Raw genomic sequence first — 14,553 nt, forward strand, 5'->3', positions numbered from 1 at the left:
TGGAACGAAGCTCAAAAATGCCAAAGAGCTTGGTGTAAAGTCACAAAGCTAGTAAGTGACAAAGGGCAAAATTCTAATTCAAATCCATGGCTTCTGTTACTAAATTTGGAGTATTTTTCCATTAAGCCACACTGCTCTTCAACTTACATTTATTTCCTCTCAGCTTTTTTTGTCAATGTTTACCAACAACAAAAAGGTACATGTTTCATGCTTGCAAGCACTGTGTTAATGGTCATTTTGAATGCTTCTCAATCTAGGTAAACAGAAGAGCCTTCTCAAAAGGCAGTTTGCTAGGGCAGCAGTATGAGAGAAGTAAGCAAGTATAAACATCTCATAATAGAGAGACTGATCTGCAGAATTATTTCAAGGGCCCATGCATTTCTAAGGAGGATAGAAAGCACACAGAAGCTTGTAAAGAACCTCTAGGTGAACCTAGGGTCATTATGAAATGACCAAGAGATTTATCAAATGTTTCTATGTAATCAGTAAAATTAAGGATATAATATACAAAGTACAGTGGGTTGGTTTTACAGAAATAGACAAAAGATTATGGGTCTAGTAGAAAATTAAGCACATGATCACAAAGTTTAAATCGTGGCAATATGAACACAAGAGTCAATAGTGTATGGAAACCTGTACATCCTTTTATGTATCTAACCAAAATAAAAATAATATTGTACAAAACTACTTTAAAATGATTTTAAATGTCTTTTCTCTGTCTTAATTTATCAGCAGGTGAGCCAACCGATCATATTTTTTGAAATTTCCACTTAGATACATTCACACGAATATTAACTTCTTTTATGTAGAATGAGAGTCGTATTTCTTTCATAAGCTTCTGAGTAGGTGGCTTTAAAAATCCATGCTGGTACATTTACTTATCTCTGAGGCTTTTAGAAAGGCATTTCTGTACTGTGACCCTTAAGAAACCAGAGTTTCAAATCCTCAACTTATTAGCCTCCCCTCTTCTCAGTCATCCTCAAGATTCAGAGAATGTAAAGGATTCAGCTTTAGCAATGGCTGGGGACACCCGCCCCAATACTGTTGTATTCCTAAATGCTATTTCATAAAATACATATTAATAAAACAGGAAAGAGAAACACCAAATGTTTTATTCTACATTTTCAATTCAGTAATATAAACAATATTTACATAGCATTACATTTAAGTATTTACACAGCATTAACATAGAAGGGAGTAAGAAATGTTGCTTTGGGGGTTAATGACCATTATACTTGAAATAAGGTGACTTTCAAGTTCATGATACACAATGAAAAGGATTATTAAAGAGCATATTGAAGAAAAATAATATCATGGAAAACTATTAGCTACATGGCTCAGGATTTACATTAATTATATTTTGGCTCCCCATATTTTTTTCCTTATTTAAAAAAAATACTAGCCTACTAACTTATGAAGCCTAAGTTTATTTTCAATAAATCACCTTGTTAACATAACTTACAGTTTGTTATTTACAATCTTTAAACATAATTGAAGAGCAAAGCTTTGGGAGTGCTCTTAAAATGTTATGTATAAATGTATAAAAAACTATATTGAGGAAAATGTCACATATTACAGCTCAATAATGTAAATGATATTAGAGATATAAACATACTTCATGGAAAGAGTATGTTGACCTAATAACACAGGTATACAAAGGAATGACTACGTACCAGTTCACGAGGTGCCTATTAATCCAATAGTGAATCAGTCCACTGCCAAACAGGGTGAACAATTAAAATGAGGCAAATTGATTCCGCCCATATACAATTTCAAATTTCTAAGTAAACGTGAAAATATTTTCAACATTTATTTAACCATAAAATATGTAAAACAAAATACTGAATTGAAAACCAGGCTTGAACTTGGAATCAAAATTCTTTTTCAATGTGAGAAAATATAGACAAATCTAGTTCATAAAATAATCTACAGAGACAAATGATGGGGACTGTTTTGAATATCATTAAAAAATGTTATGCTGAAAGCAATATTTAGATTTTTTTGGTCCCATTGTCAGAGCTATCTAGTCTATGAGCTGGTGAATTAAATGCCATGCATAATAGGAAAATAATATCTTCCATTGTATCACACTACATGTTCACAAAGCAAGTTATGTATCTACAAGTTATAAAAATAAATCTTTCTGTAGATTAAAAAACAAATAAAAATAGAATAATTTGTATTACAAGTTTTAAAAAATATGGCAAACTAACCTGATAATCATGACTGTTTTTGCCATGATTATAATTGTCTTTATCTATTCAATAAATTAAATCAGAAATCTTTGATCCACCAGTGTTTTGGATGCCAAATTCTTCTGTCCTACTGTATTACGAATAAATCTAAAAATCTGAAAAAAAGAAGGAAATATATATATATAAAGGAAATTAATTGTGCACATCAATTAAAATATCTAAATTAAACTAGCTAATTCTCTCAACTATTTATTTTCATGTATCAGACATCTGAATTCCATGGCGATACACAAAATTATTTCAAGCCTATTAACACCTTTCATAATACTGAAGCAGTGTGCATCCCTATTCAGAATATATTTTTATAAATTAATAATACAAATCCCCTTATGTTCACAGGAATATACTTTTAAATATTTGGCAAGACAAGTTTCCTCTAGCTCTAAAAGCTATGGAAACATCAAAAGAACTGTTAGGAACAGAATTTGTTCATAATTCTAGATCTCTATCAAAAACTAATACATTATATCTTATTAACTCATATACTTTGACATAGTGGGGAATATTTGGGTGATGTGAATACTAACATTTCTAGAACAAATTTGGTTTTTCTTGAAGTCTCCATTTCAGGCTCCACACCCATCCACGCAATTGTTTTCTAATCCAAGCAGATAGGGGATGTGTGAGAGTTACAAGTTAAAGTGGCTGAGCCTCGAGCTACATCTCAGAGCTTGCCTTTTTGTTACAGTAACATCTGGTGCAGAGGGTGAATGGGACTCTAATTACTGCTCACTGCTGGCATGTAGGAGAGATGGGTAATTTAAATGTCTTCCTATTAGGTTCCTTTCACGTTTGCTCAAGCAACTTATGCCTTCCCCGAGACCTCAGTACTTCATTGACCCGGAAGGAAAGTGTAGAATGAACCTCGTTGAAATGTTTTTCCTTTTTTTGGCAGGGCTAATCATATTCTAAATCTTTATAAATTCCTAGTGAGAGTATACATTTGTTATTCTCTGCTATAAAAATAAATATCTACTTCTAACATATGTCGTTTAAATGAAACCCAGAAAAAATTCTTAAATTTACCTCTTGCTGTAGGTACGTAAGGAAGGATGCTAAAATAAAATTTTGGCAAGCCAAATCCACAACACAGAAGAACATCAGATCATAAATAAGAAGAGTGGCTTCATTTCCATAATACAGAACACTGCTGAAAGAATAACTTTCATCTATCAAAAAAAAGCAATTTATAAGACATAAGTTAGAAATTTAAAAATAGAATAAACCTGTGATAAATTTCTGGTGATAAAACTTGGATATTTAAAAACAACTAGTTACTATAATACTTCATGGCTATTGTATGTCAATTATACCTGAATTTAAAAAAAGAAAAAAATACTTTATGGTTTACAAAAAATAAACAAAGGGTATTAAAATTTGCTAATCTAAAAGGTTAATCAAAGAACTCTGCTCATAAAAAGCAGTTTTATCATTTGCACCAAGGGTTGTAATCGCTAGTAGTTTAAGTATACAGTCAATATCTTTCAATGATCAGGTAATGAATATCCCTTCTCTATTTGTTTCCATAACTAAAGGTTAAAGAATCTTAGAAAGATTCTCTAAGATAAAGTTTAAAAAGCAAAACTCACTTTTCTGTACAGCAGAGAATTAACACAGCATTGTATATCAACTATACTTCAATTAAAATAAATAAATAAATAAAAAGCAAAACAAAACCAGCAAGGACTAGAATAGTGTGCTATAATTTATGTCTCAAGTAGTCCCCTAAGGTTCTTCTCTGGGACTTCTTCTCTTCTCGCTCCCCAAGTAGGGGTTCATCCTTTTCGGGATGTGAACACCCTTTTAAGATTCTGATGAAAGCTACAGACCCTTTCACGAGAGGAAGTGGGGGAAGTACACATATACGAATCTTGCACACAATTTCAGGGAGGTACAGAGAATCACTTCAGTGATTCAGCTGCCCATGGATACCCAGTTAGGACCTCTTGTTTTATACAAGAGGACATCTGGCTTGCTGCTAACATTCTTTTTTGATCAGGGAGTTAGTTATAGGAATATATTCAGTTTGTGAAAATTTACTGGCCATTAAGCTATATCCTTACAAGATATGCACTTCTGTACATATAGTTGTATACGTATTTAAAAAAAATAAACAAGCCAGCAATATACACTCTTCGTGGGTGACCTTTCACTGCCATTGCTCCAGCAATGACCTCATTTGATGAGACTCCCCAGCTTACTGTGTGCCTTTACTTTCTCCTAAGATCTGGTCCCCCAGTTCCTTACATTTAATGGCTTACTGGACATCTCTTCCTAGATGTCCCAAAGGTACCTCAAGACACAACATATTCAAAACCAAATTCATCCCCTTTCCTTCAAAACCTGGTCCTCCATCTGCACTCCCTGTCTCAGAGAAGGGTGGCACCACCACCAACCACCTAGTCACACAAGCTGGAAATCCGGATGATTTCTGACTACTCTTTCTCTCCTACGTTTCTCTTCCTTAACGTCTCTGGCAATCTTTTCTTCTTTATCCTCATCACTACTGCCTTAGCTCATATTCTCCTAATTTCCCAATAGAGATGAAGAAGTTGTTGATGATGATTGTACTATTATTATTAGAAAAGGTAACATCATTTTTCTGAGTGCCTACCCATACCAGGTTCTTTACACAATGATTACACATGTGTAAATGCAACAACCTTTAGAAGGTTATACTTAATTTTATAGAGAGGGCATTAAAGTTCAGAAAGGGTAAACAACTTTCTCAAGTGCACAAAACTAGTCAGATTTTGAACCCAAGACCAGAAAACTTTATTGTGAAAGCTATATTCTTAATGACTAAGTTATAATGACTAAGCTATATTCTTTATTATGAAAGCTATATTCTTAATGACTGTTATATTGTTATAGTCTTACATCTGTTTAACTCAACCTATTCACTACTGCCAGAATAATTCTTCCAATTTATAAATCAGATATGCTGAAGGCTTTCTGACGACATTCATTAGCAGTGGTTTCCAAATTGTATTGATCATGTATCCTTATCAGAATAAAATGCTGAGCATGCATCCCATAATAGGCGTAGTTTATTAATTACTACATATAATTTTTCCAAAATATAAATTAAGAATGATGGAATTGCAAATATACAAATAGACTTTTTAATATTTTCTTCCCACACCTCCATGGATCAACCTGCACACACCTTGTAGGACAAAAAAATTTTTTTTAAATGTTTTTGGAAACAAGTGCTCTATAGGATAAAGCAAAACTCCTTAGGGTGTCAGACAAGGCCTTTGGGATTCAGTCTCTTCCCTCTTTATTGTTCATGCACTCTCTCTCACTGACCCACTTCATTCGAGGCTTCAATCATAAAGTTCCTAAGTGTATAATGCCCTTTCCCCCTTCTGTACAAACGTCTTCACCTCTCTTACCTGGACCCTCCTGTATGACAACACCACCTTATTTTTTAAGACCCAATTCAAACTTCACCATGTTGCCTCTCTGGCTTCACCCTGTATCTAGTTAGATTTTCTACTTTCCTTTCTGCACCCAGTGCAGCCTGTATCTGCACAGACTTCTATCCCAGCATCACTCCACTCACCCATCACATGCCTACTTTCCACAGTCTACTAAACAAGATGCCCAAGGGAGGGACCATTAGTCTGTGTATCCCAGGACTGACACAATATGTGACACTCAATAACACAAGGGTAAGTGATATCTAGGCCAGGACACTGGTTATACCATTTCCATTCTTCCCAAGCCACACAAGAGGTTATCAGTCACATTGACAGTGACATATATACTTCCTTTTTAATGATAAAAAACCATGTTTAATCACTATTCCTGTCACACAGATGTGTACAATTTTTAAGAAGTTGGATAAAATGAAAAATTAAATGTTAAAGATAAATCATGAGCATTATTCTTCTTTAAGTGTTTCATAAGTGTGCCACTGAATGAACAGTCCAATAAAATCTGAACTTTATGTATTTGTTTTACTATCTCTTCCATGTCTACCACTGATTTTGTTTTGTTTTGTTTTGGCCGTGCCGTGTGGCATGTGGGATCTTAGTTCCTTGAACCAGGGATTGAACCCGTGGCCCCTGCATTGGGAGTGTGGAGCCTTAACCACTGGACCACCAGGGAAGTCTTGTTTGATTTTGAAATTCAGCTTTTTTTAACTTTCTTGTAGAATAATTATCTTTTATATATTTGTTTCTTGCTATTGATAACATGACATAATAAAACGGGACACAGAAAACTACTATAATTCCTTGAAGTTAACTAAGTTCATTATGTTTCCTATATAAAAGTATAAAATCAAAAGACAGGAACTACAAGAATGTTTCTTCAAACTTGGAAAATAATAATCAAGTTCAGCAAAGGCATTTGAAGGATACCATTGTAAAAGATGCTTTTTTCCATTGGTTCCATGAATTCCATTCCAAGAATTCTTTCAAGAAGCAATTTATCTTTTATAAAGTAGTCCATTTCCTTATGAACCTAATATAAAAAATGAGAGTCATTTCAAAAATAGCAGTGAAATGAATGCTTCCCAATTTTTGTAAAATCAGAAGGAGAGAAAAAGAAAAATGAATAGAACACAAAGAAAATCTGTTCTTCAAAGACAATTTACTACTGGACTTTATAACAAAATACTCTTTAGGAATGTTTTAAATTTTAAATGCTATTAGTAGTACTTAGGACTAGATATACTGAAAATCAATTTACAACAAGCTTTTTAGGAATACAATCATAGCATATTTCTACAATAAATAATTGATAATATTTGTTAAGTAACAAAATTCCAGTACAGACATATTTTAAGGTAATAATCATGCTAATAGACAGGTAAAAATCTTTTCCTTTTACATAACTTAACTCCATCCCTAAGCCACAGTATTAGTTTTTACAGCAAAAACAAACAAACAAACAAACAAAAAACCCCACAAGGCATAAGTCCGTTGACTTGGTTGACTGAAGAAATAATTGACACCCCTCGTTAACTTTTTTAAAGTTGCATTTTGATTCTAGTTTAAAAATAAATGATACATACATGATCGATGAAAGAGCCAAGAAATTTATTCATAGTATGATATGCTTTTATACTCTGCTCAAAAGTACTTCCTGATGAACTCAATAGTCTAGCAGGGCCATTTTTCTAATGTGAAAAAGAGACAAGGATAAATGCAACATGCCTTACATCCTTGGTATCTAAGTAACATGAAATACTGACAGAATATATGTGACCTGTACTTCATACAAACCCTTGTTAGTGTCTCATGAATTCTGTCATACTGTTGTCTCATGTGGCTAGAAATAGCAATTTGAAAAGTTTGACCATCTGTATTGGGTATCAAACCTCTTTGGCTACACAAATTTTCCTGAAAAGTTAAAAAATTTAAATTAAGATCAAGATTATGAAAATTTTGCCTATCTTTAAAAGAAAATACAATATTTAACAAGATTTGGAAGCCAACTGAAATTGTACGGAACTATTATGTTTGAGACAATGAGATTCTAACAGTAATCAAGGTTCTCCCTCCCCTCTAGGTTTTACTAATTTCTATTTCATCATACTTCCTTGCAGGTGCTAGATCATCTCCTTTACTCTGCCCTACTTAAAAAAAAATCTCATACTAAGTTCACTGTATATTGATATTCTTAGCTTTTTTATAATTAATTTATTGCTCTTTAATAAATGACAAAGTCTAGTCTTAGAATTAACTACTTTTATAAATGGTCTTTCCTTAATTAATTCCAATAAAAAAGGTAGTGATACATGACCCAATGGTTAATGTTATAGACCAGTTATCTATTTCAAGTCTCTTTGACATAACTTGAATCCTGAGAACCACATGCCTGTAACAGTTTGCCCTACCCCTGACCTAGCCAATTCTCATAGATGCTTTAGGGTTCAGCATAAGTATTCTTGCCTCCATTCTCGATTTTATTTGCCTACTCTGGAGCTTAACATTCTCCTCCTTTATCTAAACCTAAGCTGGAAACATAATGTAACACTTGGTTTTCTACTGACTTAAAGGTAGTCTATGTGTAGTGAATTTCTCTATTTTTTTTTTAAAGTTTTTTTTCCTGATTAAAAAAGCACATGCTGCTACAGATAATTTATAAAATATGGAGAAATACAAAAAAATTTTAAAAATCACCTATAATCTCAACACCAAGAGATAGAGGTATTTTAAGGTATTTCATTTCCAGTGGTTGTCTAGGCATATACGTATAGATGGCATAAAACTGGGATCGTACTGATTTCTTTTTCACTTAACATTATATCCTCAGCAACTCCCCATGTTATTAAATGTTCTATAAAACATGATTTTTTAATGTTTACCTAGGGTTTCACTGTATAGGCAAACCAATTTACTTAATATTCTCCCATTTTTACATATTTTTTGCCCTTATAAATAAGCCCTGTGATGAAGATCCTGAACCTAAGTAGTTATTCACATTGCTAATTATTTCCTTGAGTTAGATTAATAGAATCAGTAAGTCAAAGATAATGAACTCTTTATTTTTTTATTTTTGGCTGCATCAGGTCTTAGTTGTGGCATGCTGGCTCTTCCTTGTGGTGCGTGGGCTTCTCTCCAGTTGTGGCATGCATGTTTTTCCTCTCTGTCGCTGTGGTGTGTGGGTTCCAGAGCACATGAGCTCTGTAGTTTGCAGTATGTAGGCTCTAGTTGAGGCACACGAGCTCAGTAGTTGTGGCACGTGGGCCCAGCTGTCCCGCGGCATATGGGATCCTAGTTCCCCGACCAGGGATTGAACCCACGTCCCCTGCACTGTAAGGCAGATTCTGTACCACTGGACCACCAGGGAAGTCCCAAAGATAATGAATTCTTAGAAAGCTCTTGCCAAATGCTTTCCAGCAGGTGTGTAAAAACGTATTCTGAGACCAGTGCCCATTTCACCCTGTCCTTTTTTTTTTTTTTTTTTTTTGTGGTACGCGGGCCTCTCACTGTTGTGGCCTCTCCCGTTGCGGAGCACAGGTTCCGGATGCACAGGCTCAGCGGCCATGGCTCATGGGCCCAGCAGCTCCGCGGCATGTGGGATCTTCCCGAATTGCGGCACGAACCCGTGTCCCCTGCATCGGCAGGCGGACTCATAACCACTGCGCCACCAGGGAAGCCCTCACCCTGTCCTTGATGCTACTAACTATTAGCTTTTTTTAAAAAAGTTCGGTAATTTGAAGAAAGTAAAAATGTTACTTTTACATTCATTTCTTTTATGATTTATGAGTTGAATATTTTTTAGAGGTTTATTAGTCTCTTCTGTTTATTTACATATTTTAAAAAATCTTTTTGTCATTTTTCCATGGGAGTTTTTTGTTTTGTTTTGTTTTTGTTTTTTGGTCGCGCTCTGCAGCATGCAGGATCTCAGTTCCCCAACCAGGGATTGAACCTGTGTCCCCTGCAGTGGAAGCGTGGAGTCTTAACCACTGGACCACCAGGGAAGTCCCTCCATTGAGGTTTTAACTTAGTCTGCTTACAGATTTATATGACTTTCAATAGTTATCAATATGTTTGTCATATTTACTATGAGAATTTTACCCCATGTCTTTTATTAATATAATTATTGTCTACACAAATGTTCTACATTAATAAAGTAAAATCAAAAAATGTTACTTTTTTGATGCTTTCTGTATTTTATGCTTAGATTGTCATCTCCCAATCTGAAATACTCTTTTCTAGGTTTTCATAGTTTCATTTTTAAATTTAACCTTTCAGTCCAGGTATAATTTCTAATAGTTAATCAACTGATTCAGTTCAATGTATTAAACAAATTGTTCTCTGAGATGTTGTTATCATCTATTAAGTTCTTGCAAGTCACAGGTATAGTACCTTAATCAATAAATCCTCTTGGTTTTTCCTCTTAAGTATATATTTTTCTTTTTAAATTTCCTTATGGAAGTTTTCTAATATACATAGTAGAGAACAGTAAACCATCCATCACCCAACTTCAACAATTACTAACGTTTTACCAATTTTCATCTATCCTCCCAACTTTTTTCTTTTAAAGCAAACCCCAGATACCATGTTATTTCATCGGCAAATACTTCTGTATGTATCTGTATCTGTATGTACCAAATGTATCTGTATGTACCAATAAGACTTTGAAAAAAAATGCCATTTTCACACCTAATAAAATTAATCTTTCCTTAATATAATTTAATATTTAGTCTATTAAATCTCCAAGATTTTTCCCAAAGATTTTTTTATAGCTGGTTTTTTTGAATCAGGATCCAATCAAAGTCTACACATTCTATTTGATTGTTTTTTTTCTTAAATTTCTCTTATATCTAACAGTCTTCTTCCACCATGACCACCACCACTTCTCCCTTTCTCTTCATGCCTTTGATTTGTTGGAGACACTGGGTCGTTTGTCCTGTGAGACATCCTAACATTTTGCATCTGGCTAATTGCTTCCTGTGCTATTATTTTGTCTCTATCCCCTCTATTTCCTGTAAACTGGTGGTTAGATCCAGAGGCTTGATTACATTCAGGTTCAATTTTCTTAGGCAAGAATATTTCATTGGTGATATTATGTACTTCCCTACTGCATCATAACAGGAAGTGCATAATGTCAGTTTTCCTAATTTTTACTTGTAGTAAGGTTGAGCCAGTGTGTTCAAATTATATCAACCTGATTCCTCATTATAAAGTTCCCTGTCATCCTTCACTTAATTTTTAGCATCCATTGATGATTGTAACCTATAGGCATTAATCCATTAGTCATTGCAAAATGGTGATTTTCTAACTTAGAATTCCTTTTACTTTCTTCCAACAGGAAGATCTTTCCCTCATGAATTATTTGGTTACTTTGAAATACAGTCCATAAAAAAACTATAGGATGGAATTTGATTTATTCCCTTTCAGTGTTCAGGGTAATGAGTTGGCATCCCAGAAACTTTCAAAAGTAATCAATGAGGATTTTTTTAAAAGATTACTACAAATCCCAGATTAAGAGAACCCATCTCTCAACTTAAAAAACAAAAAGATATAAAATACATTCATACCGCTTCTCTTTTAAGATTCATATTCATTTCTTCCATATTAGTATCAGCATGCCCATGTACTGATCTACCATGAATGTAATAACCAAAACATCTGTGGGATAACAGAAACACTGATATCTATCAAAAGAGAAGAAGAAGCAGTTAGCAACTCATCTGCAAAACAATAAAAATTAAGTTCTTCTTAAAATTGCTTCCTTTCTCTCAAAATAATGAGGGTTGAATTCTTGGAAAACATATAAAGAGAATAATAAGATAATAAAGGATAATGAGGTTATTTTAAAAAGTAGATGCAAAAGAGACTGGAGACACTCCCAAGGAAGGAAGAAACAGGGTTGATATATGAAAACTTTTCAGGGACTTCAGGTCGACTCAACTGTTTGGTGGCATAAGCAATTCATAATTAAGAAACTGCAAATAAAGAAGGAAAAATTAAGACAGTAAATATTAACTTGTAGCTTGTTATAACCATCTCTGGAATTAACCATCAGTGGAAATCAGACTAAAAATACAATCATAGCACATCACTTATAAAGCCTCTCTTAGTGTACTCATGACCTTTAAAAAGGGAGAAATAACAGTTGCAAGATAAAGTCAGAAAGTACTTACATTGCTCATACAGCACAAATCAACAAACTGTCCAATTTTATCTTCTACAAATCTCTCATAAAAGACAGCAAAGAACACAATCTGAAACATTAAGCCAAGTTCATGTTTATTAGATTTTAGGATTTAATTTTCTTTTATAGCCACAGTATAGTGTCATAAGAAAAAAGAAGTGCCAACCAAGAACATAGTGGCCAATAACAATTCCTGTGGGATAAAATCCTACTTATCATTTCTGATTCTTCTGTCAAAGGAAGAGTGCTTTGCAATTGTGTTAAGATTCACTGAGGGAGCTTTTGAATTTAAAAAACTTTTCTGTGTCATTAAAATAAGATAGGACAAACACAGGGGGAGGAAGTAAGGGGCTTTAAAAGCTTTAGGATAAACCGATGCATTAATGGGCAGATTTAGGTATGGTTCTAAATTCAAAAAGCCACTAGAAAAATTGCCGTTTTTCAAATTAATCTTCTCTGATAAGAGTAGCACATAAAAAACATATGTCAAGTATTCTGTTTCAACTACAGATAATGTGTTAAACATTCAAATGGAATGGTTTCAAGTGTTTTCTTAGATAGATTTAATAACAGTACTACAAAGGGAAGTTTTATAAATCACAAGAGAAAAGTTTATATTGTAGACCTTCTTAGATACACTTCAGAGAAGGATAACATTTCCTAACCACCCAATTCAAAGCTGTCGCCTGCTGTCGCATTCCTAACCTCCACTGCCCTTACCTCCCCCTCTACTCACTATCTCATCTCCCTGCTGATGCCCTTCACAGCACTTGTCACAACGGTGACTTGTTCTTGTTACTGCGTATCTTTGAGCTCAGCACAGTGCCTCGCACATAAAATGTACTCAGATATGTAAATGAATATAGCAGGTGAACACTGAAAAGACTTTCCTAAATACTCTTATGTACCCATTTTAAAACTCCTTTAAATGACATAAAAATAGTAACATTCAAAGTTTAAAAACTAAAAGATGCCACTTAAAAATTGAAGAAGCTGGGTTTGGGGAAGTATAAGGAGTGAACAATAAAGCCTAATATTATGAGAATCAAGAAGAGTTTGTATAGACAAATTTATGGAACTGTAATAGGCTAAAGGAACTTTTATGGATATTTTAGGAATAAACACTGATAGTTTGAGAATGTGACCATGGAGAGAAATACTTTCCTATCAAATAACAGCAAAGTGAGAAACAAAGAACGAGGTTAGACGGTAGTGCCCAAGACAGCTGGTTGCTGCCCGAACAATCCTTTCCCTTCCCCTTAGTGACAGACCCCTTCTTTGAGTGGGCACACTGCTGCCCAGCTGACAGTGCAGTGAAGTGTGGCCATGTGACCAAGTTCTGACCAAGGAGATGTCAAAGACACTTCTGAAAGGGCTCTCAAAGAGGAGAGGGTGAGTGTCCATTGCACTCCCCCGATCGGCAGGCCCACCAATCTGCACACAGGACCAGACCCCGGCCCCTATGGTCCTTGAGTTGGGGCTGCCCTTGCCCCACTGCCCGCCTCCTCATCCAGTCATGCTGGAGCATCTGAGCTCGCTGCCCACACAAATGGGTTACAAGGGCCAGAAGCTAGTTGAACAGGGGTTTCAGGGAATTATTCTTTTCTGCAATACTTGGATTTATCTATGGGTATGTGGCTGAGCAGTCTGGGTGGACTACATAGTTATGGCAGGATTTGATTTTTCATGTTTGCTGACATTTTCCTTCATGGACCATTTATCACTGACACCCCCTCAAGTGGTTCGAGACTTGTTCTGTTTGAGACTCTGGCACACAAGACAAGAAACCAGGGGAAAGAAAAATTAAGAGGCATGCTAAAAATAACTGATAGGGGTTTTCATGATTCAGCTTTACTACTTTACCTGCTTGTGTTTCATGTGAAATGAGCTAAATTGTTTTCATACCTAAAACGTGAGCTAAAAACCACCTGTGCTCAGCTATATATAACTTTTGTCCTCTGTATATTTTACTTCTCAGTTGGGTTTTGATTTATAAAACTTTTAGACTTTCTCTTAATAATCTTCCTCTGACATGCAAAACAGAAAACAACACAAGTATGCAAACTTTCTTGCAGGTCTACAAAATAAGGAAGAATAAATGCCTCATAAATGATAATACAATTTAACTATTACAGTTTCATAATTCATTATGAGTAGTTAAGCTGTTTTAATGTTTTCAGTTAAAACTCATAGTGAACAAATAAAGAGGAAAGGGTGAGGTCTTCTCCCCGGCTCACTCCTGCAACTCCATCAGCCATTATGGACTGCGAGGTGACCTTAGAGGTGAAGTCCTGAGGGGCAGAGCAGAACAACAGGCATCTGGGCCTGACAGCAGCCACCCTGCTGGCCCTGCATTGTCGACCTCTGCTCTTCTTTCTCACGGGAGACAGAAAAGTCACTTTTATTTCAGCCACTGCTATTTGGGGTTTCTGTATTGTTGTACTCAACCAATATGAAAAGCTTCAGATGGTATTCCTTTAAATTCTCTACACCCAGATAAATCTGATCTATTCACAAAAACTTATATTGGTATATGTAAAAATAAATATTTTCTTACTATTACACTGATGATAAACATCAAACCCCATAATATGGTTGACAGACAGTAACTAGACTTATTACGGTGATCATTTTGAAATGTATAGAAATATCAAATCACTATGCTGTGTTCCAGGAA

The 14,553-nt window shown here is 34.8% G+C and overlaps 1 protein-coding gene and 1 pseudogene across 4 annotated transcripts in view; one reads left to right on the forward strand and one right to left on the reverse strand.

Annotated features, from left to right (window-relative positions):
- Positions 1-1,099: 1,099 nt before the first annotated feature.
- Positions 1,100-14,553, reverse strand: part of TMEM67 (transmembrane protein 67) — a 43,336-nt gene continuing 29,882 nt past the window's right edge. For 2 of the 3 annotated variants that reach the window (XM_082600973.1, XM_082600974.1), the window contains 7 exons: positions 11,866-11,946; positions 11,260-11,376; positions 7,493-7,609; positions 7,282-7,386; positions 6,626-6,728; positions 3,282-3,424; positions 1,100-2,350 (listed from right to left, as the gene is read on the reverse strand). In XM_082600973.1, coding sequence (XP_082457099.1) covers positions 2,270-2,350; positions 3,282-3,424; positions 6,626-6,728; positions 7,282-7,386; positions 7,493-7,609; positions 11,260-11,376; positions 11,866-11,946 — 747 coding nt within the window. In that variant the 3' untranslated portion in view covers positions 1,100-2,269. The remainder of the gene's footprint in view (positions 2,351-3,281; positions 3,425-6,625; positions 6,729-7,281; positions 7,387-7,492; positions 7,610-11,259; positions 11,377-11,865; positions 11,947-14,553) is intronic. The other variant, XR_014291570.1, reaches the window with a different exon arrangement.
- On the forward strand, positions 12,944-14,071 carry LOC309792145 (signal peptidase complex subunit 1-like; annotated as a pseudogene). The gene has a single exon. The product of its transcript is annotated as a signal peptidase complex subunit 1-like (transcript).

Source organism: Mesoplodon mirus (genome assembly GCF_964341445.2).
Source record: "Mesoplodon mirus genome assembly, chromosome: 16".
NCBI lineage: Eukaryota > Metazoa > Chordata > Mammalia > Artiodactyla > Ziphiidae > Mesoplodon > Mesoplodon mirus.